A 13,899-nucleotide genomic window follows, 5' to 3' on the forward strand; every position below is an offset into this window, starting at 1 on the left:
ACCGCCATTAGGGGTCTTTGGTCTAAGAGAGATGGCCAAATGACAATACTTTTATGAATAACCTTCTGGACTTATTAATAAAATGATTAAATTACCTAGAAACTATGTCTCTTGAACTTCTTAATCATCACTCAAGTGAATGATCAAATTTTCACAGGTATGATTAGAAATGAGGAAAGAAACACAATGTGTCTCAAAGTGGTGGAAGAAGATGCCCCTTGAAAGATGCAAAGAAGATATGGTTGGAATTCAAAAAGGACTGCAGTCTGACATTTTCCCTGAAATCAGAGAGATTAAGTTGAGGCAGTTTCTCATGGGAAACTGGACCTGAAGAAGAAACTTGTTATGTTGCGGTGTAGTAGATAAAGAAGTTAAGAATTGTCACAGACCAGCTTGGGGTCAAGGGGGATGGAATGTGTACTTGAGCTGTTCTACCTCAGAGATTGTCTTGTGATTTCTCAGTGTCTCTAGGGGAGGAAGTGTGGGTTAACAGCTGAGGGAGGTCTCTTTGACTTCCCCTTCTCTAATTTCACCAGCTCAGTTTTAAAGAGGATCTGGGAAACTCCCTGATTCTTATCTTTGACTTGCCATTTTTTAATGCTTGGAGAATCTCCCCTTCTATTACCCCCCATGCTGCTCTGGGCATTGCTGTTGATTCTTGGTGAGTACAATGATGCAGAGGAGGACCTGGAGTGGGCCCAGATAGGATCCTGGTTTTCTGAGAGCATATTTACCCCTGGAATAAAAGTTCCTATCCTGAGGAAGCTGGGATAGAGAGAGAAGCTATCTCTTCAAGAAGATGGAAAACTTAGACTCTTCTTTAAGGTCAGGACTACAGGACAAGGGCAAAGCTGTAGAGAGAAATGACAAGGCAAATCTGGGATGCTGGAAAAACACGGGAAATGGACAACATTAATATTGTAGAAAAATTGCTGACATCAGCTTCTAGGTCCCTAATATGTCTTTTTTTTTTTTTTAGTTTTAAAAGTTCCAGAAAATTGACTAGATATAGATTTTAAAGATTCATTGATCTGAGTTCTTTGCAAAGGAACCAATTTAATTCAAAAAACTTTTTTTCCCCAAAGCAAGGCACTGAATTAGGGGACAGGGGTTGCAAAAGCAAAAATGGAATGGGGCCTGTCTTCAGGCTTCACAGATAACTAAATTCAAAATACATTTAGAATGATGGAGAGTATTTTCAAAAGGATGAGTCTGGGTTAAGGAAAGACCTGACATAGGAGACAGAACTTGAACTGTGTCTTAAAGGAATCTAGAGATTCTAAGAGGAGCGGACCATTACAGATGGGGAGGGCCTCTTGAAGATATTCAAATTGTGTGTATTCTCTACAAATGGTGTTCTGTTTGCATTTCTGTCTGGGTGTAACATACCTTATCAGTTTGATTGAAATGGAAAGTACACACCAAGGCAAGCAATGGGAAATAAAATCAGAATGATAAGTGGGAGGCAAATTAATGAGGGAATTAAATGCCAGGGGGAATATTTTGTTCTTTTATCCTAGAAAGATAAGAGTGATTAAAAATTCTTGAGTTAGAAAGTGATGTGGTCTCATTTGTGTTTGAGAAAAATTAACTTGGTTCTAGGGGATAGACAGATTAGAAAGGACAAAGATTGAAAGAAGAGAAACCAAATAGGAAATGGTTGCAGTGACTTGTACAAGAGGTCATTACAGTCCAAAGCAGGGTAGTCAGCCAGTCATTAAACAGGTATTGTCTATTATGTGCCAGGCACTGTGCTAAGCATTGGAGATACAAAGAAACACAAAAGACCTCAAGGAACTCACAGTCTAATGGGGGAGACAATATGCAAATAACTATGTACAAGCAAGATAGGCAAGGCACCAGCATTAGAAGGGATCAGAACAGGCTCCCTTTAAGAGGATTTTAGTTGGGACTTGAAGAAAGCCAGGGAAGCCAGGAGGTGGTGATAAAGAGGGAGAAAACTCCAGGTATAGGGTGCAGTGACTGAAAGGCCAAAGAGTTGGGAGATGGAGTCTCTTGTGTAAGGAACAGCAAAGAGGCCAGTGAAAGAAGCTCACAGAATGTGTTTGGGAGGAGTGGAATGTAAGAGGTAGTAAGAATGAAAATCTGAGGGGTCAAGTTATGAAGGGTTTTAAATGACTGAAGATTTTATATTTGATCCCGGAGGTGATAAGGAGCCACAGGAATTGACTGAGTGGAGGTATGATATGGTCAGATCTGTGCTTTTAGGAAGATCATTTTTTCAGCTGACTGGAGGATGGATTGGAGTGGGGAGGAACTTGTGGCAGGGAGACCAACTAGAGGCTATTGCAATAGTCCAGGTGCAAGAGACAATAAGGTTGCACAGTGGTTGCAGTGTCAGGAGAGATAAAGGGATATATACATGAGAGATGTTTGGAAGGTAAAATCAACTGGCCTTGGCAACGGATTAGATATGAGCAGTGGGAGAGAGTGAGGAGTTGAGGATGACACGTGGATTGTAAACCCAGAGATATCCTCAACAGTAATAGAAAGGATAGGAGGAGGAAAAGGATTGGGTGGAAAGATAATGAGTCAGTTTTGGACATGGCAAGTTTGAGATGTCTCTGGGACAATCAGTTTGAGACATCTAATAGGCAACTGAAAATGCAAGATATGAGGTCAGGAGAGATCTTAGGGCTAGACAATGAGATTTTAAATTCATCTGCATAAAGAAGACAATTGAATACATGAAAATTGATGAAATCACCAAGCAAAATAATGTTAGAGGAAGAAGACAAGAGGGCCAAGGATAGAGCCCTGTGGGACACCAATTGTTAGTAGATACAACCTAAATGAAAATCCATCAAAGGAGACTGAGGAGTAGTCAGATAGGTAGGAGTGGTCAGATTGTAGGAGAACCAGGAGAGTGGAGTCACTAAAACCTAGACAGAAGAGAGTATAAAGGAGAAAGAGGGTGACTGACTTTGTAAATGGCACAGAGAGTTCAAGAAGGATGAGGACTGAGAAAGGCCATTCAATTTGTCAATTAAGAGACCATTACTAACTTTGGAGAGAGCAGTTCCATTGAAAGATGAGATCTGAAGTCAAAGTGAAGAGAGTTAAGAAGGAAGTGAGAGGAAAGGAAGTGAAGGCACCAGCTGAAGAGAACCTCTTCATGGAGTTCAGCCATGAAAAGGCAGAAAGACATAGGATGAGAGCTAGTTGGGATGGATGGACCAAGTGAGGTTTTTTCCAGGAGTAAGGAGAGATGGGCATGTTTGTAACCAGTAGGGAAGCAGTCCATAGATAGGGAGAAATCAAAGATTAGTGAGAGTGGAGATGATGGAGAAAATCTGCTGGAGAAGATGGGAAGGAATAGAATCACCAGTGATTGTAGAGGGGTTTGCTTTGGCAAGGAGAGTGGTCACTTCTTCATGTCAGATAGGGGTGAAGAAAGAGATGGTAGTAGAAGGCATCTGAGTGATCTGACATGAGGAGAGAAGAGAAAATTCTCAGAAAACAGCCTGAACTTTTAAATGTGAAGCAAGGTTCTCAATTGAGAAGGGAGAAGGAGGGAGAAGTATGAAAGGTTTGAGGAAAAATGAAAAGATTTGAAAAAACTGTCATGGTGAATGGGATAGTGGGTACATTACGGAGTTGACCATTACCAAATAGATTTGATTATTACTTCTTTATGGCATAATCTGAGGTCTGGATGTAGTATTTCCCCATCATGCTTACTTCTATTCATTATTTTCCTTGAGAGAGTATATCTTTTGTTCATCTGAATGAATTGTGTTATTATTTGAGAATAGAGTATTCCTTTGGTAGTTTAACTGGTCTAGCAGTAAATTGAACATTCATTTAGGTAGTATCACAATTTTATGATATTGGCACTGCCCATCCAGAAGCACTAAATGTGCCTCCAGATAACTTAAATTGTTCTTTATTTCCTTAAGGAATATTTTGTCATTGTATAAATATAAGTCTTGAGTGCACCTTGGCAGATAAACTACTGGATATTTAAAGCAGCGGTTTTAATTAAAATTCTAAACTAAAACATGAAAAAAAAAGTATTTCCAGAGCAGAACACAAAAAGGTTGTTCTATATGAGATGATGAATAAATCTTTTATATTGTTTGATTTTTTTGTAAAAAGAAAGTATATAATAAATCTTACATGTTACTTTTAAAACTATCTTGCTTTTCTCTGCTTCCTTTTGAATTTCCTTTTCTTGTCTTAGCATTAAAAAAATGTTTCAATGGGCCTCTTATTTTTTGTCATCATTACTTCTAATCCCATCTACCCAACTCCATCCCCAGTTAAAACCTGAAAGAAAAAAAAAGAAAAAACCCCATATTAGTAAGCATAGTCAAGAAAAATGTATCCACACATTGGACATATCCAAAATGCATTTGTCTCCCTACACCTTTTGTCTGTTATCTATGTCAGAAGGAGGATAGCATATTTCAACATTTCCTTTGGAGATAGAGTTGGTCATTGCATTGATCAGAATTCTCATATCTTTCAAAGTTGTACTTCTTCACAATGTTTCTATACTTGTAAAAATTTTGCCCTGTTTTTTTCTTCACACTTGTTTTAGTTCATATTGTTGTTGTTGGAAGTCCTTCCTAACCTCACACTCACACACACACACACACACACGCACAAACACACACACTCTTCTACTTTTCTTTCCCGTTATGTGTCATTCCCACCCCAAGTCATATTCCACTTGGTCTTTGATCCAGTGACTTTGGCTTTCTCGCAGTTCCTCAAACAAGACACAACATCTCCCAACCGTAGGCATTGTCCCTGGCTATCCCACATGTGTAACATGCTCTCCTTCTTACTTGTGCCTTCTTCTACTTGAATCCCATCCTAATCCTTCTTAATTCTAGTGCCTCCTCTCTGTTGATTGTTTCCTATGGAGCTTGTCTGTAGCTTGTCAGTACCTGTTGCTTCTCCATTAAATTGTGAGTTCCTTGTGGTCTGGAGCCATTCTTTTCCTTTTCTTGTAATCTCAGCACTCAGCACAGCACCTGACCCATAACAAGCATTTCATAAAATTTTATTGACCAACTAAAACATGTGTAAACTGTTTACATGAGGTATGTAAAGGTGAGACAAGTATTTCTGCAGAATTCACTCATTATCATAGAAGGTTATAAATTAGGCAGAGAGCCTAGAAGTGATTCTGTTATGTTTTGAGGATCTTAAAAGATGAGTGTAAAGAAAAGGGAAGAATAATACAGTGGGAGAGGGAAAAAGAAGAATGGGGAAATTATGTCACACAAATGTGGTTTGAAAGTAGAAGTCTATTTGACAAGGAGGATGGGGAAGGCATCATCTGAACCTCACACTAAGCTCTACTGGTCAGAGGAGGGAAGAATATCTCTATACACACATAATTGGGTACAGAAATATATTTTGCCCAAAAGGGAAGAAGGAGAAAAAGGGATTAAAGGAAAGGGAAGAATAAAAGGGAGAGTAAATTAAGGGAGGAATTAGAAGTAAAGGAAATTATGAAAGATGGGGCAGAAAACAAAGAGAAGGAAAAGAGAATAGGATGAAGGTTAATCCACAACTAACAATCATAACTGCAAATGTGAATGAGATGAACTCACCCATAAAACAGAAGAGAATAGTGGAATGGATTAGAAACTAGAATCTAACAATATGTTCTTTATAAGAAACAAACTTGAAATATAAAGATAAACAGAGTTAAAATAAAGGGTTAGAATAGATTCTATCATGTTTCATCTGAAGTAAAAAAGGCAAGAGTTGAAAACATGATCCTAGATGAAACACCAGTAAAAATAGAAATAGTTCAAAAGAGATGAACAGGAAAACTATATTTTACTAAAAGGTATATCCTACACAATAAGTTAATATCACTACTAAATATACCTGTTCCAAATAGCATAGTAAATACATTCTTAAGAGGATAGTTAAATGAGTTACAGGGGAAAATAGACAATAAGACAAAAAAAATGAGTGAGCAACCTTAAGTTACCTCTCTCAGACCTAGATCGATTTAAACACACACACACACACAAATTTAAAATTCATGCACAAATAAAACCAATGCAGCTAAAATTGGAAGAGAAAAAAGAAATTGGAGTAAGTCTTTGCAGCAAGTTTTTCTAATAAAGGTTTTATTTCTAATATATATTGGAAACTATTTCAAATTTATAAGAATAAAAGATATTTCCTAGTTGAATGCAAAGAGGCAGGCTTCAGAGGAAGAACTCGAAGCTATTAATAGACATAAAAACTACTCTAAATTGCTAATAATTAGAGAAATTCAAGTGAAAATAAATGTACCACCTCACACCCATCAGATTGGAAAGGTTGAAAGAAAAGGGGAAATGACAAATGTTAGAGAGGCTGTGGGAAAACAAGTACATTAATGTAGGTAGAGTTGTCAACTGATCTGACCATTTTGAAAAGCAATTTGAACTATGCCCCAAAAGCCACTAAATTGTGCCTACTCTGCTTGACTCACCAATACCACCACTAGCTCTATGCCTCAAAGAGATCAAAGAAAGATGACACTTATATTAAAAAAAATTTTTAGCAACCCATTTCTGTGGTGGCAAAGAACTGGAATATGAAGCGGTATCCTTAAATTAGGGAATGGCTGGGAATTTTATGATATGTAAATGTGATGGAATATTATTGCACAGTAAGAAATGATGGAGGGGATGGTTTCAAAGAAGTTTGGGAAGACTTATCTGAACTGATGCAAACTTAATTGAGTAGAGCCATGACAACAGTTTATATAACAATATTGTAGAGGCAAACAACTTTGAAAGATTTAGAATCTCTGAGCAACACAATGACCAATCACAATTCCAGAGGACTCATAATGAAACATGATACCTGGCTTTAGATAGAAAGGGGATGGGCTCACTTTGTGTGTCTGTGTGTGTCTACACAAACATATGTATGTGTATAAAAACTTTTGTTTTTATTTTAGTTTTGTTGATTTCTAATTTTTAAATTTTAAATTCAATTTTTAATCCTCTTTTGATTTTTTGTAAAAATATATTCCTAGGGTGATAATTTTTCATCTGAGAATCACCTTACCTATATCTCTGAATATTTTATATATTTTCTCAGTCTTGTCATTGTCTTTAACATAGTTATTGTTTCAATAATTTTTTAATTGACACTCATTCAGGATGTTATTTTAAAGTCTCCATTAGATCTTGATATTTTGTTTATGCCCCTTGTACTAACTGCTATTTTATCACATTATAGTTTATATCAGCAGTGTTCTTTGTTTTTGCTTTTTGATAACTATTCACTATTTATTTTCTGGCATATGATCTTTTTTCTGCAAAGGCAGCAGATAGTACTCTAAAATATATTTCCCTTTAATGTTTCTATTCAAAAGATGCCACAAATTTTTCAGTTCTAGATTCTCCAATAGTTTTTTCAGTTCTATATATGCTCTGTTGTTTATCTTTTGCTTTGATTTGTTCTGCTCTGAGAAAGAAGTATGAAAATCTCCTATGATATGGTTTTAGTGCATATATCTTTTTGCAATTCAGTAAACTTTTCATTTATGTATTTAAGTGCTATGCTATTTGTATGTATATGTTTAGTATTGATAGTAGTTAATTGTCTATGGTTCCTTTAAACGTAATAGAGTTTCATTGTCTCTATTGATATTATGAATTCTATTTTTGTTGTACACTACAGACATTGATAATCTGGAGAATGTCCAGAGACAATCAGCCAGAATGCAGAAGGATCTTCATCATATGAGGATCAAATAGAGGAACTAAAGGTTTACCTGGAGCAGAGAAGACTCAGGGGGCAATAATGGCTATCTTCAAATGTTCAAATGAATATCATTTGGAAGAGGAATTAGATTCATTCTCTTTAGTCTCAGAAAACAGACAAAACAGCAATAGATTCAAATTGTAAAGAAGTTAAACCATAGTATCAGGAAAAATGTTCTAATAATTTGAGCTGAGGGTAGAATGACCTGACTTTGCCCTCATTGTAAGTTCTTTAGGCAAAGAAGAGGTATTTATAGAGAAAAATCCCCTTTCAGGTATGGGATAGACTACAGAAATATGTCAATTATATGGGACAAGCAAGAATGAGGATATGGTTTCATTTTGTGATAGCAGTGGTCATGTATGTACTTCTACTGACACTAAGCTGACTCAAGCCCAGACCTTGACCAGATAAAACCAGACTGAAACTGCTTCCCAGGCTCAATTCTCTGGCAGTTGAGTACTGGATTTCACATCATACAACTATCTTTCAAGAACCAGATGTCTCTTTTGTTGTGTTTTTAATTTTGTGATTTTAAAGAATAGATATTACTCCAAGGAAACATACAGAAGTTGTAGCTCATGAAGAGCACACTCCACTTACCATTAAAGATATTGCAGTGGCTGTTGGTGTGGAGAAGGCAAACATTTCAAGTGTCTCTCAAGCCTACAGTAAATCAGGCTTAGTCACACCAAGGAAAACTCAAGTAAAAAATGCAAAATGATACTAAGACAAATTGTCGATGCAACCTGACAAAATATTGGTGCAAAAGAGCCTAATTAATCCTTGGAAAATTTGTCCAAGTCACTTAACTGTCAGAGAATCAGGACTAGAACCTAGGTCTCTTGATTCTTAGAGTCAAGTTCCTTTCACTCTACTCCATTGCCTTTAGGTCAGGACTCCTGTGTATATAAGGAAAAAATAATTTGAACACTTTATGCAATGTCCTTCCATGACTCTGTGCTGTTTGATTCCATAGTTTATCAGACTTGACAGTCCAAACCTTTAAAGGGATCATTATATTGTAAATTCCTTGAAGGCAGCAACTGTTTTTTTGCCTATTTCTGTGTCCCCAATGCTGAGCATAGTGACTGGCACATAATAAGCACTTGATAAATGTTTATTGAATCGGATTGAATAGGAACAACTGTTTAGTGTTTAAAGATGAATAAACTGATTGATCGACAAAACCTCTATTCAAGGCTGACCATGTGCCAGGCACCAAGAGAGTCTCTGGGGATACAAACACAAAGAATAAAACAATTTCTACTCTCAAGAAACTTGCAGTTGTATCAGTGGAGACAAAGTACACAGACATAAGTATAGATAGAGTAACTGCAAATTGTTAGAATCGAGATAGTTAAGAAGGCAGGGCACTAGTACTTGAGCAATAAGGAAAAGGATCATGATGAAGATGAGTGCTTGAGCTGAATCCTTAGGAAAAGAGGGATTTTAGGAGTGGATGTGAAGAGGACATACATTGCAAGCAGGGGGCACAGACAGTGCAAAGGAGAGAGTGCAGAGGTGGAGTGTCGTGGGGAAAGAACATACAGGTGAGTTTAGCAGGCTCACAAAGCGCAGGAAATAGCATGCTATATGGTGAAGTTGGAGAGAGAGGCTAGGGCTAGGTTGTGAAGGGCTTCTTCAAAAGAGCCATGATATTTCAGGCCAAGTGTTGCAAAGGGATTGAAGAAAACACAATATCACAGAGGGATCTGAAGAATTTCTGAGAAATTGGAAAAGTTGAAAAGTTTTGGGAATCTCCACTCGGTTTAACCTCCGGATTTATTTCTTCCACAGGTTTGGCCAGCAGACAAGCTTGTGAGTTACACTTTTCTTTTTGCTCTTCGGGGTCTCTGGGTAATGTAGCCTCCTTCTGCACCACAGGATGCCCACAGAGGCCTGTCTGAGGTGGCCGTGCACCTCTTGCCTAAGATCTGTGTGCCATATCTCTCTTCCCTGACTAATCCCGTGGGTCAGGCTCAGGCTGCTCCAAGCTCCTCAATAGTTTTGGCTCGGGATTCTTCTGCCCACCACATGTGAACACTAATATAATTATTTGCTATTTTAATGACTTGGGGGCTGAACCTGTTGAAAACAGGACCATCCTTTGAATGATAAACTCTTACATTTTAAAGCTGGAAAAGATCTTGCATATGATCTAATTTAATCTCCTTATTTAACAAAAAAAGGAAACTGAGGCCAAATTAGGTAAAATTATGTTTCCAGGACCACACAGCTTCAAACTAGAATTCAAACTTATGTCCTCTGACAATGGTTCAGTGGAAAGAGTCTTAGACTTGGAATCAAGAGACTTGGGCTCAAGTTTAGCCTCTGAAACTACCTACCAGTGTAACCTTAGACAAGTCACTGCACCTCTAAGCCAAACTTTGTCATCTGTAAAAAGATGATAGTGAGGCAGCCAGGTAGCACAGCGAGTAAGAGCACCGGCCCCAGAGTCATACCAACCTGGGATCGAATCCAGGCTCAGACACTTAGTACCCACCCACCCAGAAACACCTGGCTGTGAAACCTTGAGCAAGTTACTTAACCCCAATTGCTTAGGGGCAGCCTAAGTGCTTAGTGAGTAAGAGCAGCGGCCCCAGAGTCGGGATGACCTGGGATCGAATCCGGGCTCAGATACTTACCACCACACCCAGAAATAACTGGCCGTGCAAGTTACTTAACCCCAATTGCTTAAAAAAAAAAAAGATGATAGTAACAATCACACTGCCTCTTTTGCATGTGTGAAAGATGAAATGTGATAATGTGTAGAGATAACATTGGAAACACTCAAATGGGAAATAAACTACATCGTGAGCGTCTAATTTGATTGGAGTGTCTAATTTGATTGGATGTTCTAAGGAGGTTTCAGAACCAACCCAGTCTCCTGGAGACCTGGCCTGTCATTAAAACAGTACAAGTCCTGATCTCCTGGGTTCATTTTGGAACTTTTGACTTCTTCTCCCCTCCCCGCCCCCCTCCCCCCCCCGCAATCTTTATTCAATATCTGACCTCTCCTGTCAGTTTGTACTGGAATCAGACAGAAGCTCAGCATTTTAGCAGGCCAAGATGTTAGTCTCTGGTTTTTATCAGATTTCAATTTGGTACATAGATTGTGTGTGTGTTGAGAGCCAGAGACAGGGAATGCAAACCTGAAACTCCAAGCTTCAGGGTTCCATCCCAGGATGGTTTGTGGCCAGGACTTCCCTGCTCCTCTCCTGCCTCTCCCCTATACCAGGAATTGTGTATAGGCAATTTCATCTTACGCTGCTCTTTTTCTCTCACCCAGCTACTGCAAAGAAAGCTGTGGTGCGCCTCAGCCCTCCATGGACCACTATCTTCAAAGGGGAGGAGGTAACCCTGACTTGCCACGGATCCAGCTCCTCCAAAGCAGGGACAACATGGTGGTACAAAAACCAACAATTGCAAGAAATGTGGTCTACAAACAGCATTGAGACTAAGCAGGGTGGAGAGTACAGATGTGAGACTCAGGACTCAGCCCTCAGTGACCCTGTGAATCTGGTAGTTTCTTCTGGTGAGGACAGAGAACCACACTCAGGGCAGAGTTTCTAAGTGCAGTTTCCCACAGAGAGGGAGGGACAAGATGGGAGGCACTGGGGGCCCTAGAATGCCACATGATATCCCTTGGGCAGCAGCAGAGCTGGGGGTAACAACCTTCACTACTCCCCAGTCAGTCATTAAGAAGGCAGTTGGATACCCTGAGATCCCCTGGCAGCTAAGGGCTAACGCTGACTACTGGGAGTAGTGCAGTAAAGGATGAGCCTCCCCTCCCAAAGCAGATACATTGGGATTTGTATGAGGGAACATCATCTAGGAAAGCTCCTTGTTCCAGGGAGAGGAAGCTAGTGAGACATCTGGGCCAAGTGGGAAGCATAGGGAGAACCTGGGTCCCCCACCATATACCAGATAACCTCCAGATTGGTGCATGTCCCTTTAGAGACAATTGAAAGGAGGAAGGGGCAAAAGGATGGGAGGTGAGTCTCCAATGTCTCCTGGTTTCTCTTACAGATCGACTGATCCTGCAGACCCCATATTCTGTGTTTGAAGGAGAAACATTGGTCCTGAGATGCCGAGGACGTGATGAGTTTAGGACAGTCAGAAATGTTACGTACTATAAGGATGGAAGCGTATCTTCTTATTTCCTTAGACTTTCTGATTTCTCCATCCCACGAGTTACCTTAAGTTACAGTGGCAACTATCACTGCACAGGAGTTGTTTTAATATATGCTATAATTTTTCTTGAAAAATTTTCTTCGAGAAAAGTAGAGCTCCAAGTCCAAGGTATGAATTTCAATCCTGGGGGAAAGAAGGAGGAAAGGGAAGGACTATTCTAGGCCAGGGTCTATGCCCGGAGGGCTGGGTAGGCACATAACAGGAGGGAGAGCTCATGGATAGAGCACAGAAAGGAAACGATATGGGACCATCTGTCCCTTCATCTGTTCAACTGAGAACACACAATATGTGACCCCAGGAGCTCTGACACTCTGTCCTGGGCACTGTGTTTGCTTCCTCTCTCTAGAACTGTTTCCACCACCTGAGCTGAAGACCACAACCTCCCAGCCCACAGAGGGAACCCCAGTGACCCTGAGCTGTGAGACCCAGCTCCCTCCACAGAGGTCAGACACCAAGCTGCACTTCTCCTTCTTCAAAGATGGCAGGGTCATTGCATCAGGCTGGAAGGAGTCTCAGATATTCCAGATCCCAGCCATCTGGAGGGAAGACTCAGGGTCATACTGGTGTGAGGCAAAAGCCATGAGTCAGAATATTCAGAAACAGAGCAACCACGTGAAGATCAGTGTGAAAAGTGAGTGTCAGTGACACAGGGCTGGGATTGAGAGGTGGAGGGAAGGGCGCTGGCATCACTTCAGACCTTGGGATGCTTTCTCCTGTGCTTTTCCTCTTCCTCTGGGAATGGGAGTGGTGTTGGAGACTGCCAACTAGCTTTCCTGTGGGTCTTCTCTTGCATTAAGACCTCAATAAAGTTATAAGCAAATAACTTGCTGGGGGTAAGCAACAGAAATGTGCTCTAAGTAAGCAGTGTGAATTCCATCCTGAGCAATCACCCTTAAATCAACTTTAACATCACTTTTTCAAAATTTTGATTCTTAAATTCTCTCCCTCCCTCCAGCCCCTTCCCCACCCATTGAGAAGGCAAGCAACATGATACTCATTGTATATGTAAAATCATGAAATGTATATTTCCATATTAGTCACATTGCAAAAAAAGGAAGAAAAGTAAAAGAAAGTGAAAAAAAAAATATGCTTCAATATGTGCTCAGAGTTCATCAGTTCTCTTTTTGGAGGTGGATAGCATTTTCATTTTATAAGTTCTCTATGGATCATTGTCTTAATCAGAGTAGCTAAGGTTTTCACAGGTGATCATCATTACAATATTGCTATTAGTGTAAACAATATTTTCCTGGTTCTACTCCCTTCCATTTATATTAGTTCATGTAAGTTTTCCCAGGTTTTTCCTGAACTCATCCCTCTTGTTATTTCTTATATCACAACAGTATTCCATCACAACCACACACTACAACTTGTCCAACCATTCCCCAACTGATGGACACCCCCTCAGTTTCCAATTCTTTGCCACCACAAAAAAGTGCTACAAATAAAAAAAAAATAAACAAAGAGGTATATGTGCATGTGTGCACGTGTATGTATGTATGTATGGGCATATATACATGCATATCACACTGTGTGTATACATATGTGTGCATAGATATAGATAGTATCTCCTTTCCCTTTTTCTTTGGTATCTTTGGAATACATACCTAATAGTGATATTGCTAGGTAAAAGGCTATACATAGTTTGACAATCCTTTGGGTATAGCTCCAAATTGTTCTCCACAGTGGTCAGACTAGTTCACAACTTCACAAACAGTATATAAATTATCCTGTTTTTCCACATCCTCTCTAGCATTTATTCTTTCCCTTTCTGTTACACATGACGGGTGTGAGAGTATCTTTCAGTTGTTTTAATTTGCTTTTCTCTAATTCTTAGTGATTTACAGCATTTTCTATGTGACTCTTGATGGTTTTTTTATTTCTTCCACTAAAAATTGCCTATTCATATGCTTTGGTAACTTATCAATTGGGAAATTGCTCTTTTCTTTT

General features: G+C 39.3%; 1 protein-coding gene across 2 annotated transcripts in view; it reads left to right on the forward strand.

Annotated features, from left to right (window-relative positions):
• Positions 1–470: 470 nt before the first annotated feature.
• The window catches only part of LOC138141965 (Fc receptor-like protein 4), a 31,669-nt gene continuing 18,240 nt past the window's right edge, over positions 471–13,899 (forward strand). The window contains exons 1-5 of one of the 2 annotated variants that reach the window (XM_069062853.1): positions 471–661; positions 9,556–9,576; positions 11,048–11,293; positions 11,788–12,060; positions 12,299–12,583. In XM_069062853.1, the coding sequence (XP_068918954.1) occupies positions 598–661; positions 9,556–9,576; positions 11,048–11,293; positions 11,788–12,060; positions 12,299–12,583 (889 nt within the window). In that variant the 5' untranslated portion in view covers positions 471–597. The remainder of the gene's footprint in view (positions 662–9,555; positions 9,577–11,047; positions 11,294–11,787; positions 12,061–12,298; positions 12,584–13,899) is intronic. The other variant, XM_069062852.1, reaches the window with a different exon arrangement.

Source organism: Petaurus breviceps, unplaced genomic scaffold, assembly GCF_028583685.1.
Source record: "Petaurus breviceps papuanus isolate PSGF00001 unplaced genomic scaffold, PetGlider_PUasm1.0 90510, whole genome shotgun sequence".
Taxonomy (NCBI): domain Eukaryota; kingdom Metazoa; phylum Chordata; class Mammalia; order Diprotodontia; family Petauridae; genus Petaurus; species Petaurus breviceps.